At 52.9% G+C, this 13,541-nt stretch overlaps 1 protein-coding gene across 7 annotated transcripts in view; it reads left to right on the top strand.

The window, feature by feature from the left end:
• The window catches only part of DLGAP4 (DLG associated protein 4), a 177,949-nt gene that overhangs the window by 127,974 nt on the left and 36,434 nt on the right, over positions 1 to 13,541 (top strand). The window contains exon 1 of one of the 7 annotated variants that reach the window (XM_049816241.1): positions 3,321 to 3,568. The exons of 5 other annotated variants lie outside the window; for them this stretch is intronic. In XM_049816241.1, coding sequence (XP_049672198.1) covers positions 3,538 to 3,568 — 31 coding nt within the window. In that variant the 5' untranslated portion in view covers positions 3,321 to 3,537. Of the gene's footprint in view, positions 1 to 3,320; positions 3,569 to 3,615; positions 3,721 to 13,541 lie in introns of those variants that run through there. One more of the 7 variants, XM_049816240.1, reaches the window with a different exon arrangement.

Genomic DNA, 13,541 nt, shown 5'->3' on the forward strand with positions numbered 1-13,541 from the left:
ACACATTGTTCAGCCTGTGAGTGAGTGGCCACAGCTGAGGAGTAAAGCACCATTGTGGCCCCTTTGCTAATCGTATCAGCCTGAGCTGACCCTGTACAGCCTTTGAGGAGAAAGACTGTTATCATTCCCTTCAGATTTTCTCCTTCTTTTTGACCTAGATTTCACGTTCCAGAAATAGCTTTCTCTGACATACCAGCAGGAAAGGGATTAGAGAGAGAGAGAGAGTGTGTATGTGCGCACGCGTGCCAGGGAAAGAGTTCTGTTGCATGCTCCATCAGTGTTTGTAAGAGAAAAAAAGGGTACATATACATGTTCCATGATCTATTCATATGTCTGTAGGACACAAAGACATTTATGACAATTGTTTCTCTCCACACTTGCTGTTCATTTTTCACATCTAATCTTTCCCTTGCTATTATGGAACTCCACTACCAAGTCCCACGCCCAGACAGCACTCCCTTTTCCGCAGGAAGCCTGTACCACGGCTACAACCCCGGTCTCCAACTCCACCACCAAAACCAAAATCTCTCTGTCCTTCTGCCTCAGCAAAGCTGCACTTGGTGCTCTTTGCTGCCAGGTTTCAGCTCTACTACAGGCAGCACCCAGTGCAGCAAGCTCTCTTTCTGCTGCCTGCTGTGTCCATGTGTCTTCCTGGCACCCGGGAACAGTTCCAATGGGTTTGAGCCCCATGGAAATGTCACTTGCCCAGTGACATTTCAGATCCCCAGAAAGAGGGCAGCTGCAGCCCACATGTGATGCTGTGCCGACACAAGCAGACTTAATATTGGGAAGTGAGCACAGCTCCAAGGTCCTAGCCAAGCCTGCCCTCTCCCAGTAGTGTCCATCTACAAGGGAGTAGAAAGGCAGCTGCCAGCATTTTCCTTTGGTAATATGGTCAGAAAGCCAAGTCGTTCTCGTTGCTTGCTTTTATCAGCCTTAATGGCAGGAAAGGGAGTCAGTAGTGCTGTCCTTGTGGGAGAGAAGAAACTGAGGCACCAAGGGGTGCCTCAGCTTGCTCAGAGCCTCTGGGAGAGCAGCAGCAGGGAGCCCATGCATAGCGTAGTGCTCTGCCCATGAGGCTGCGCTGGTTGGAGAGCAACACACTAGGTACAGCAGATACCTAAGGTCTCTTCTTAGGCTGAGGGCCCTGGTAGCATCCCAGCACACTGGCCCTGCTGCCATCCACACAAACCGGGTGAGCACAGAGCTGCCCTGGTGCCAGGCAATCACAGATGCCCCTTTGTGTCCCTGCTGTCGGCGATGCTCAGCACCTCTCTACATCTCCCTCCATGGCCACAGGGCTCGTGCCATCACTGGAGCAGTCCAGCAGCAACTGGAGATGGTCTTAGCTAAGATATACGGACATGCCAGGACAGAGGGACTGGATGAGGCTTAGTAAGGCCATGCACCCAGGCCTGAGCATTTGCAGGATTTCAGACAGCGCGGGCAAATGAGGATTTCTTTGTCTGTGTTTCTCTTGTTCTGGATTGCTTTTCCTCTCCTTCATGCTCTTCCATTACCGTTTCCATCTACGGAGCCACAACATGGGTATTCCTGAGGATTCAGGAAGAGATTGGCTCAGAGCTTCACAGAGCCACTCACAACCCGTGTGGATGAGGGGCTCTCAGTCCAGAGCTGCTCACCACTCCCAAGCCTGGAAGCAGTTGAATCGAAAACAAGTTTTCTTGCTTTCCTTGGTAGGCAGTGAGGGGAGTGATCCTGGGCTGCAGGTCCCAAGTCTCAGGGCTCTCTGGGGAGATCCTCCTTCGGCTCCACTTTGCTGCTCTGCTTCCGAGAGCAGAAGCAGCACATCCGCAGCAATTCCATTTCTGAATGTGAAGGGCGGCGATGGCTCAGCCCCACTTGCTGGAGCTGGCAGCGCGTGAGCTCGGTGCAGTGTTTCCCTAAGGTACTTTGATCTCTCCTTGCTGCAGACCAGCCCTTCTCCACTGAGCGCCGTGAACCGAGCGAGTCAGAAATAAATCAGAGCATCCAAAGACTGAGGTAACAGTGAGGAGTTGGGGTGGCACATGTGGCAACACCGCTACCTGCAAAGCCACAACCCCTGCTGGAGGCCAAGCACTCCGCAGGCAGCACCATTAGGCAGCATCCACCTGCATTAGCAGCAGGTGACCACTGACCCTGTCCCATGTCAGACCGGCGTGTGGCATGGCTCCAGCGCCACAGAGGACTCCTCCTGCCCCGCAGTCTGGGCAAGCCTCACGTGCAGCTCCGGATCTCTCAACATGGGATTGGAGGGATGGAGCTGGATGCTGCTTCAGCATCTGGCATGTCTGTGCCCAGGGTGCCACACCTGGCGTGGCTCTGCCCAGGCAGGCTCTCCCTGCAGCCCACAAGCTGTACCAGCCTTGCTCCCCTTCGCAGGTCCATCATCCATCATTCCTGCTCAGGCAGCCTAACGGGAAGGCACAAAACACAGGCACCGAGCACAGCAGCAGCACTCAGTGAAGCGAGGCTCAGTTCCCTCTCCCCGTGCCCATCAGGACGGAGCTCGGTTAGCAAATCTGTGACCAGCGGGAAACACCCACCCAGGGAAACATCCACGTCCCCACTCTTTCCTTTTCGATTGATTTCTCTCCCCACCAGAGACTTTCCGGCCGCTCACACCGCGCTCTGCCTGCAGCTGCCCTGCAGCACGTCGGGGGCAGCGGCGCTGCTCCGCAGGGCCGGGACCCGCGGCAGCCTCACCTGCAGGGCGCCCACGCCCCCCCGCCTCCGGCCCAGCTCGGGTTGTCCCCGGCGCGGGGGGCCGGCGCCGGGGCAGCGGTGAGACGAGGAGGTCTTTCAGCCAAACCCACTTTCGCGTCGGGGGAAAGACGGGGCCGTGCTGGGGGAATGTCACCGAGGCTCCCACGGCCATCAGGAGGTGACAAAGCCCCCTCGCGGGGGTGACAGAGGCGCCCGCTTTCTTCAGCGGCGCTGGCCTCCCCCGCTTCTGCCACGCACGGGGCTGCCACCCGCAGGAGTGCCGGTGCGGGAAGGGCGGCAGCCGCCGCCTCCGTCCCCGTGTGTGTCCCGTGTGTCGTCGTCGTCCCCGCCGCCTCCCGCCCGCTGCAGACGCGGGGCTCCCGGTTAAGGCTTGAGACGTGCCCGGCCTCCTTGTTCCCGCCCAGAGACCGGGGACCGCGGCGCGCGGAGGAGGGACGCGCGCGACCGCGCCCGGCCGTGGGAGTGCCGCGGGGCGGGGCCGCGCCTGCGCGGGGCGGGGCGGTGACGCGCGGGGCGGGGCGGGGGTTTAAGGCGCGGCCCCGCCCGCGGCGCGCAGCCGTGAGCGGCGGGCGGGCGCGGTGAGTGCGGCGGTGGTCTCCTCGCGTCTCCTCCCTCCTCCTGCCCGCGGCCGCAGAGCAGCCGGCGCGGCCCCAGCCCACGGCCCGTCCTCCTCCCGCTGGGCACGACCCGTCCTCCCCTCCGCGGGAGCCAAGCCAAGCCGGGCCGAGCGCCCCCGCCCCGCGCCCCCCACCCCCCCCCCCCCCACCCCGTCTCTCCGGTCCCCTCCGCCCCTCCTTTGTGTCTCCCATGGCTTTGTGTCTGGAGCTCCTCAAGCAATGTGAGTGACTGCCCGGGGCGCGGCGGGCGGGCGGGCGGGGGGCCGGGCCGGGCCCTGCATGGCTCTGCGGCGGGGGTGCCGCGCCCTGCCTGCCTGCCTGCCTGCTGCTGCCGCCGCTGCTTGCCGGGCTCGCCGCCCCGCCGGGATCGCAGGTGGCGCTTCCGCTTCCCACGCGTGTCCCGACCCTCCGGGGGGTGGGGGAGGAACTGCGCGGCCGCGGCGGGAGGGCTCCTGCTGCCTCCGCGCTCCTCTTCGGGGCAGGGGAAGGGGGGTGGGTGGGTGGGTGGGGGGGCTGCCTCATCCTCCCACGCATGCCGCTTTCGCTGCGTGGGGGTCCGCCTCCCCGCGGGGAGAGCTGGGCCCTGTGCTGGAGGGCGGAGGTGGGCTTCGCCTCGGAGCGGGCGGCTGGAGCAGCTGCTCGTCCCCTCTGCCCTCACCGGGACCCCCGGCCGCGCTGAGCCCCGCTGTCCCCGTCCCTCCGAAGAGAAGCGGGGTCGTGGCGGGTCAGGCTGGATGCCCAGGCCGGTGCTTAAGGTCTTTAAGGAGTCCCTAAAGTGCTGGAGGAAATGAAACGGTGCTTTGCTAAATGTTTTCTCCCCCCAGGGAGCACTGACCCTTTTTTTTAAGGTGGTGGTTGGATTCTTCCTCCCCTTGAGAAGAAAAGAGTACTGTCTGAGGCACGAAGCTTCAGCATGCCTGTCGCTGCTGAAGGCTGACATTTAGCAGCGCAGCAGGCTGGCAGCTCCTGGCCAGAGCAGGCTTTGAAAAGTCGCTTTTTTACCCTGTGCAAGCAGGTCCTGGCTGAGGCTACCTGATGTTGCACCCCAGTGTTGAGCCGCCCTGCCCTGGCTAAGGGTTTAGGCTGAGTGCCTCTGAATTTAACTGCAGGCGTAGCTCAGGTGTCAGTGTGCTGTGTTGGACGGTGGGGATGTTAGGGTTCGTTTTAAGCAGTAAGTAAATGTAGCTTTTAATTTCTATTCTGGTCTTTGTTAAGAGGTCCAAAAAGGAGAATTATTTCCAGGATCCTGTTGATAGGACTAATATTACTTATTTTGTAAAGGTACAGACCCTGACCCCAGGTTGCGAGAGAAATGCGTGTTTGAGACAGGAATGGAATTAGGGTCTCTGAATTCTGGGCTGTAATTTGCCACTTGGGGGAGGGAAAAGAAAAGAAAAAAAAAACACAGCATGTGGCATTGGATCCTAAAATAAATTCCAATCATGTGGGATGATAACAAGCCAGATTGCCAAATCGTGTAAGTTGGCAGACTTGACTCCAGAGGGTCCAAATTACTTAGCTGGTAATTGCTCTTCCAACAGGAGTTTGGTGCTATTAAGTTACACATTCTTGAACGTGTGGAGAAAAGTAAGCCTGACTAGTGGTCAAATCTAGCCTGCTTGTCTTTCACATTAAGATAACTTATGTGTGCATACTCTGCAGTGGTACCCAGGTACTCAGAAGAAGGTTATCTGTACAATTTGTCTGACACATTGTAGTCATGGAAAACCTAAAAGCTCACCTTTAAGGTGCAAGTGCTAAACTGCTGCATACTATTTCTGCACCTATAGTTGGCTACTTCTATTCTGCTTCTGTAGTACCAGTGTAAGTTTCTGGTGTTGCCAAGGGCCCCAGGATCTGTGACTTGGCCCTTGAAGTGCTGGGGTATAACTACTATGCAGTGTGCCAGTTTTGAAAGGACAAGAAGACCCTGTGCAGCCCCTGCCAGCTCCTTGACAGCAAAGGTGATAATGGAAGAACTTGATTTCTGTTGTGTGTGGATTGGCTATCTGGAGAATACTGAGAATATGATGGGATTTGGTAAACCATGGAGCACTCTGAGGCTAACAGGTACTTTTGTGGAACTTGATCTGCTGTAGCTGGTGTCCCAGCCCTCTAGCTGATGGGGCAAACATTGTCAGCTGCTGGAGAAGAGCTTGCAGTTTGCTTTGCAGCTGTGACTCAGTAGTTGGATACTCAGTTGCTTAATCTGTGCATGCAGTTTAGATTTGTGGACACTTCTGACTACTTAGCTCAAGGTTATTCATCTGCTTCTTGCAGCCTAATGTGTAACGCATGGGAGACCTGCTGTTCTGTGAGCTCATTCATAGCTGTGCATGCTGCCAGAGCAATATAATTTAAAAAGCTTTTAATGGATAACTAATAACTGCCAGGCACTTACAAATAACTGTATGTCAGTTCTTGTCTCCCATATAGATTTTTCCTGTTGTTTGAGTCCAGACTCAAATAGTTTGGAGTGAACTATTCACCAGACCCTGTGAAAGTCACTCTGTGACACTTGATTTTCCTAATAATGCAATACATGCCTGCCTGAAGAAGGAAGACTGCAAAGCCATGCTGCAGCAGGGCATTTTGTTGTCTCAGCTGATACTTTTGCTCTGTGCAACCTGAGCAACAGCCTCAAATATTTTTTAATGGATTGAGGAGGCATAATTGGATTCAGTGTAGTGCAAGTTACAGTAACATATGGGAGCTGGAAGGATTAAGGCTGTGCAGGCAGGTGGCCTTGTTCAAGAAAAATCCACTTCAATTTCTGCAGTGAAAAGTTGTGTGTTTTCTATCAGAGCAGATTTAAAAAGGGAGGGGAGAAATACTAAGTATGATTGCTGTTTGCTTTGAAAGGCGATTAGAGTTCAGGCTGTCAGATAAACTTCTGTAGTTGGGCTTGGGGATGAAAATGGTGAATTTGGGTCCCTCCAGAAGAGCTCACAAAAAGAGTGAGTTTCTTTCCCTTCTCTCCTGGTCTCCGTGCCAGCCTGCCACCTAGAGAGAGGGAGAAGTGGGGGACAGAATGACACCAGGGTGTTTGACATAAGCTGCCTTTAAACAAGCGGAAGTTAAACTATTTGCAGATGGGCTAGTTAATGAGGAGAGTGGAAATTGTCCACTTCAATTTGTCTTGCAAAATTAATGAATTGCTGGCCCTTTAGTGCAGATGGGTACACTAAGTCAACCTTCTGTCTGCTGTAGAAGCAGTGGGCAAGAGGAACAGCAGCCCCAGGACTGAAGCCCTGACCTGGGCCCTAGCACTGTGCTTCACTTCTCTGGTCTGCCAGGGTATAGCTTGTAAAGCCAGAAGGCACCATTTCAAAAGCATTTGCAATTTCCACTGAAAAAGTGAGGTAGCTGCTCAGATAGGTACATCTGCCCATGTGAGTCTGGTGTCTCATTTTATGGGCAACATAAGGTAGGGCAGTACCAGTGTCTACATACCGCAGTGTGGGCTGCTAGTCTATCAAGGATAGGTGACAAGCAGTCCTGGGGGAAGTAATGGTCCCCCAGGACTGGAGACTTTGATTTCTGTAGAGGACAGGGATATGGATTATGTACTGCCAGGCCTCTTCCTGCATTCCCTTGCAGTGATTAAATACTGTGAAGGGAGACAGCTGACTTCTGGTTCTCTCCTACTTCCCCCTGGGGTTCTTGGTGGTGGGCTTGGTCTTGCACTGTGAAATTGCCAGTAAAGGCACAGAGGGGCACATACACATACTGGGGTGCAAGAAGGGTATCTGATACCTACATGAGTACTGCAGCCTCCCTGCTGCTGCTTCATCTTAGCAGATGGCGCACACAGGAACTTGGTTATCCGCACTGCTGTACAGGGTCTCTGGGGGTTAAGTTTGTCAGCTCTTCTGGCAACACCAAGAAAACAAAACCAGTCTCTTTAAAAGGGACTCACCTGAGATGGGCTGTAGCTTGCTGCATCAGACAGCAGTGCTCAAAAAGGGAACAGTGTGAAGATGCATAAATTTTAAATGTTAGCAATAGTATTTACATCAAGGACATGTTGACTATCAGTCTTGTGTGTCTTATTTAGTATTCTTCATTAAGACCTCCACATTTCACTGCAATGATCTTTTCTTCTAAACCTAGTTCTAAGAGATCAAAGCTTAAGCTACTGTGTTGTCTCTCCAGTTTGAAGCTGGCCAAAAAACTTGAGTGGTGAATGTTTCAAAGGTAAATTCTTACTTGAGGTGCAAGTCTGTCAGAGCTGGAATTAAAGCAAAGATTAGAAGTTGCATATGCCTTTCTACTGATGTGCTGTCATAGTGCAAGGTGATATTTGATGAAAGCTGAAAGGTATTTAAGAGTTGATAAAAGGGAATTTTTATTGCAAGTTGTTGTCATAAGATTAGTCAAACTTCTAAGAATTATTTGTCTTGTTTTTTCTATTCTGGGAGTGGTTGAGGATCTAACTGAACATAGTCCCAGCAGGGCATTTGCTGTGCTCAGAAGAGATCTCCAAGCCCAAAACTTTGTACCCATGGTGGGTTTATCTACAGCTGCATTAAATGGGAAGTTAAAATTGGGAAGTTAAAGCATGACTATTACATTCCTCTTAGGCCTTATGTATAAGACGGCTATCTGTGTCTGAAGCTAGAGAAAGTATCCCAAAGGCTACTGTGGAGTTGTCCCCAAGGGGGTTCCTGGACCCTCTTCTGAAGGCCCTTGTTAGGAGCTGTGCTGCTGCCTGCTCGGCTGCCAGATTAGTCAGCGCTGCTCTTGTGGAGAGCAGTATGTGTCAGGGCAGCTGGTAAGCCAGCATACTATTGCAGAGCTGGTCTCCCTTGCCTCTTGTAAGGTCACCTGAGTAACTGTTTTGTTGGGAAGCCTTCTCTTCCTTGTTTGAACCCTGAGGCTTTTCTCAGTCTCTCAGCTTGGCCCAAACATGTGGTCCTGAGTCATGACATTTCTGTCCAGGAACACTTCCAGGTTTTGGTGCGCTCTATTGAATGGCTACCAGTGCTTTCTTGTCTGACCTGCCACTCCGGCAGCAGTCCCGGGCTGGGAATTTTGGCCTTTTAGCGCTCTACTCTGAGCAAAGCAAGCTCCCTGGCAATGCAGAGCTGGTATAATGCCAAGCCTTGTACAGCGTGGGCAGGGACTTGCCGGGGAGAAGGTGGATTTGGGGAGATGGGTAAAATGGAGCTGGAGAACTTTTCCCAGTGCCTGAACAGCTGCTTATTCTCATCCCTTGGAAATAAAAGGGTGTTGGATGGTGCTTGCACCTCCTGAGCTCTGGTCCTGGACAAAGTAGCTACTTTGATTCAAAAGCATTGAGTTTCAGTGACCCTCAAATTTGCAGTGTGCCAAGAGCAAGGCCTTGAGCACGGAGATCCTGTATGCTGGGAAGCAGAGATCTGCTCACCAGCAGCCTGTTGCCTTGGCCACAGCACTGCTGCTGTTGGCCTTTGTGCTTGGCACCGGGCTCCAATGTCTGCATCTCACTTGTCACCCTGCAATCTTCTAGGGTGTTCTGGAGGTGGTCACTGCTAATAATGGCATTACGCTGCACATTAGCTTTTATCGCTGCTCTGTTAACATGCTTACTGGAGATGAGTGCTGCAAAATGCTCTAGGTTGCTAAGGGGAGGCTGCCAAAGCAGGCTTTTACAGCCCTGCTGTCTCACAGGAGTCATTCTTGCTCAAGTCAAATAGTGAATCAGGCTGATCAGGGGAAATCAGGTCTTTGGGGGAGGGGAAACAAAAAGCTTGTATGGATACCTGTCTTCAGTCCCCTTGCCTGTGTAACTGCTGGTGCAAATGCTGTTCCCTGTCAGCTGTGTTGTGTGTGCTTTCAGTGGACATGCTTGTCTGTGAGGGGCCTGTTTCACCTGACCTGCTTGTTGGCTGTGTGGGCATCGGATGGGAGGCATCCCTGATTTTGGGACTGTTCATCTGTGTGATGCTTTAAGTCCTTTTCATAGTGCCGCAGGGGGGGGACGATGTCAATGTGGCATCAGGACTGAAGAACCTGCAAGCTTAAAAGAAAAAGGGAGGCAGTGCATTTTGAGTATGAACTGCCTCTGAGCCGGCGGGGTGGGGGGGACCGAGGAGCGGGCACAGCAGCGATCAGGAGCCGTCCGGGCTCCTGAGCAGCCGTGGGCTGGAGATGGGAGATGCCCAGAGCTCGTGTTAAGTGACTCGGAGTGGGTTTCTCACGGCTGTGTAAATCGGCGGCGGATTGTCCTGCCCCTGCGGAAGCCTTTGGGGTGACTTGGTGCCGTTGCTGATGCTGCCTGGCTCTGCCCGCGGCGGGGGGCCTGCCCTCACCCGGGCAGCGGGCCCTGGAGGGCGGGTGGAGTGCCGGCCCCGCCGCGGACCCTCTCCAGCCCCGTGCCGTCGCCAGGCCGGAGCGGGCCGTGCCCGGCGGGAGGGCGGCCCAGGCCCGGCCCGCGCCGCTCCCCTCGCCCCGCCCGCGCTTTCCGGCCGCCGCTCTTTGCAGCAGACCGTAGGGCGAGGTAAGCGGCCGGGCCCGGGGCGGCGGGTCCCGGGCCTGCTACAGGGTGGCCGCTGCCGCCGCGAGGCCGGGCCGGGGCCGCCTTCCCCACCGCCCCGGGCGGCGGGGAGCGCTGGTCCAGAGACACCCCGTCCTTTGCCGTTCTGTCCGGTCACTGAAGAGGCGCTCCGAGCGCTTGCGCTGCGCCCCCCGCCCCCGCAGCCCCTCTGGGCCGGCGCTTTGAGCGGGGACACCGCGACCGGCGCCAGCCCCGCGCTGCGCCTTCAGCCTCCGCGGTGGCCGTGCCGGCGCTCCGGTGAGCTCCACCGGCGTCGGCTGCGGGTAGGGTGCCTGCCCCTCCCCTCCCGGCCCAGTCTGTCTGGGGAGGTGGCCGAGCTGGAAGGGTAGCCAGCTGTCAAGTGTGCAGAGGGAACCCTCCCTAACCTGTCACCTCGGGCCTTAAATAACAGCAGGCTTTAAAAAGCAAGGATGAAAGTGCCTGTCTTGTCTTTTTCCCTGCTTTAAAGTGCTGCACTTGGCCTGTTCAACAGCAGATTGACAGCTGTCCTGCCGCAGGCCCCCAGCACAGAGCAGTGCTCGTTATTTCCCCCAGCACATGTGTGGCGTGGCTCCAGTGGAGTCAGTGAACTTCCTGAGAGCTTGCTGTGGTAGAGCAAAGCAGAGCTCAGACTAATGAGGCCTCCTCAAATCAAAAGGACAGAACTGGGCCAGCTGTTCAGGCTGCTGGTGTTGTGACAGCAGTAAACTTTGAAGCACTGTCTGCTTTCTTCTGGCACTGCTATTTGTGTGCTTACCTTGGATTTATTTTTTTCAAGGGCTTTGAATATCTTGGGTGCTGGAGGAGGCAGCTCTAAAAATAACTTTAGAAGCTAGTTGTTTCCAAAGTCATTATTTCTGCTTATCTCTGGTTTCTTTCCCTTCTGTAGCCAATGTCTTTTTCTAGTGCTGCAAAGCCTGGTTCATACAGAAAATCATGTTTTCTGCTTTCTTCTAGTTCTCGCTCTGTTAGCAAACATGCTTTGGGTATGGGTGATGGTATGTGTTCAGACAGCAGGTGGATATGATCGCAGTTCTGGGTAAATGAGTTCAGGTACCAGGAACACTGAGGCCAGAATGAACTAAAACCTTTTTGAAGGGCAGAACTCTTGGCTTGTGAAAAACAGAGCTGCTCAGGTGCTGTCCTGCAGAAGGCGGTGTGCAGGAATCTGTGTCTGCTGTCTGAACCAACTGTGTTCACAGGTGAGAGTGGCTTGAGGAAGTCCTGTTGTCCCATTTCTCAGAAGTGTGCCACAGGATGGCTTGTTTTTAATGGCTGGGTGAATCCTAGCAGGAGCCCTAGTCACCGTTAATGCCTTAACTCAAGTCCTGCTGTTGCATGTGAAATAACTTTACCAGACTGAGGTAGGAGCTAGAAAAAGTGTTTGGTACAAAGACTCTCATTTGGATGGATTATGACTGAGAGCTGCTTCTGCTGCAGTTGTTGAGGGGACCTGTTAAATCTATTTTATGCTAATTCTTAATTTTTTTAAGCTGGCTCAATTAGAGTTTTAGCCAGCTGTGCCCCTTATCAGAAAACAGCTGCTAACCTGATTACTGCCCAGCCTCCACATGCCATGAGCTTGTCTGTGCTAGGGACCTGTGTGCTCTGTTTCCCCTGCCAAGAGTGACATGCCTCTCTTTCCCATCGAGTTGCAGGAGAGGAACAGAATAGGTCTGCTGGCTGCAGCTCTGGGAAGCAGTGTTACCCTTGAAGGTTTAACCACCAGTTGTGACTGTGTTCAGTATGGCTGTGGCTGTGCTCAAGCTGCTGTGTTGGATGCAGCTCTCCTCACTCCAGGTGGCCTGACTTCATGCTGTGGGTTACACCTTCAAGCTTGCTTTCTTGGAAAGTATACCCTAAGGTTATTCATGGACTGCTGCAGCTTTTAGGCTTGCTTGAGAAAAATGCTGTAAATGTACCTCTGTAGCTAGTATTTAATGGTCTGAATCTATACACAAAGTAGAGTTGCTTAAGGCCTGATTGTGGTACACTCTAAACAGCTGCTCTGCCCTGGGGACTTCATACTAGCTTTGCATTGGTCCTGGCCACTCTGGAGCAATGCAGCAGTTGCCTTATCCCTGGGACTGCAGCAAGTGCTTCCTGATTAACATGCACTGTAGGGTGGAGAGTGGAGATTGGTCAGGGAGCCAGATTTTGCTTGATGTTCCCCCAACAGCACCGTAACAATTTAACCTATGCTAGCAGAGATTGCTCCTGTATGTCTCTTATTGATTTGGAGGTTGAAAACAACATGGTATAGATACCTAGAGGGTCCAGATCTTGTTCATATCATCTATTTCAAATCTTGAGTGTGCTTCATCCTTGAAGGTAGTGTCTTAGCCAGCATGAGTGACTATGGATTGGCAGCCTTGGGTTGGTTTCTTTTGTGTGTTCCCCCACACATACGCATGCATGCTAACTGTAGCAACTTGAAAGGCACTTGGGAGGCTTTGCTTGAGTGTGATGGGCTGAGAAGCCTCCTAAGCATGTGGGCAGGCTACAGTGGAAAGGAGAACTTGACATGAGGGGAGAGGAAAAATTATCTTTGTGATCCAGGCTTGCTCAGTGTTCTTTAGAGCTGGGAAAGAAGCTGATGATAGCATGGGTTTGCCAGTCTAGAAGGGCTTTTTTTTTATACTTAGACATGGTTTGGGGGTTTTAGGTTCACCTGGCAAACTAAAAGCAAGGTTTTTATTGTTGGAATGATGTACTTTTTATAAGAGCTTCTCTTATTTCTGTCAATTACTATGGTTCCAACCACAAAAGAGCTTTCTTCTAATTGGCCGCCTCCTGTTCAGATTCAGTTGTGTTGCTGTGTCACCATGGAGACAATCGTGAAGTCACAAGCTGTGGCATCACTGAAAAGTGGCTGGGAGGCAGTTGTTAATATTCCCCCCTCACCCCATCCACCCCAGTAATCAACAGTTGGGAGGAGGAAGCAGAACAGCTCAATAGGTTTCAGGGAAGATACAGAGCTTTTAAATGAGCCTGAATTACAGCTGCAATTTTAAGGCTGTTGCTTCAGTAGTGATGGCAGAAGAGGTGTAATATGACCGCTTTCTCAAAACTATCTTCATTGCTGTGTCTGTTGTTGAGCTCACTTAATTAAAATTAAAAAATGGCAGGAAGCCCAAAATCTCCAGCTATTGCTGTGTTGCTTCACTTGAGCTGGGTTAACAAACATTTGTGATGCTAAAAATCCAAGTACCTACTAGGCTGCGTTCCAGTCACAGCTGAAGGGCTTGGTGGTTCTTGTGGCTGGATAAAAGGTATAGTGAGCTTGTCTAGCTAGCTCTGACATCAGTCAGAAAAGCTGATGCATCACCAGGGTGGCAGTTTGAGGAGCTTTTTGGGGTCTCTTCCCTTTCTAGCACTTCTGAGACGGCCGTTTCCACTGTGGGAATACTTAAGCACATAACGGGGTAGCTAGGCTGCTGACAGCTATGCAATGAGATCATGAAAGCCAACAGGATTTGACTTATATGACCTCATGTATGAGCTCAGTGGAGATGGTAACATAGCAGAGAACTGGGCTTCTTTCGTGGCTTAATTCTGCTCTTTGCCAAAATGCTAGGAACTTTCTTATTTCCTGAAATGCCATGACTCGTCACCACAAAGACTGTGTGTGAGGCTGTGCTCTGCTCTGTGTGATCTCTTCCAAGCATTTGTCCTCA

Source organism: Accipiter gentilis, chromosome 14 (genome assembly GCF_929443795.1).
Source record: "Accipiter gentilis chromosome 14, bAccGen1.1, whole genome shotgun sequence".
NCBI lineage: Eukaryota > Metazoa > Chordata > Aves > Accipitriformes > Accipitridae > Astur > Astur gentilis.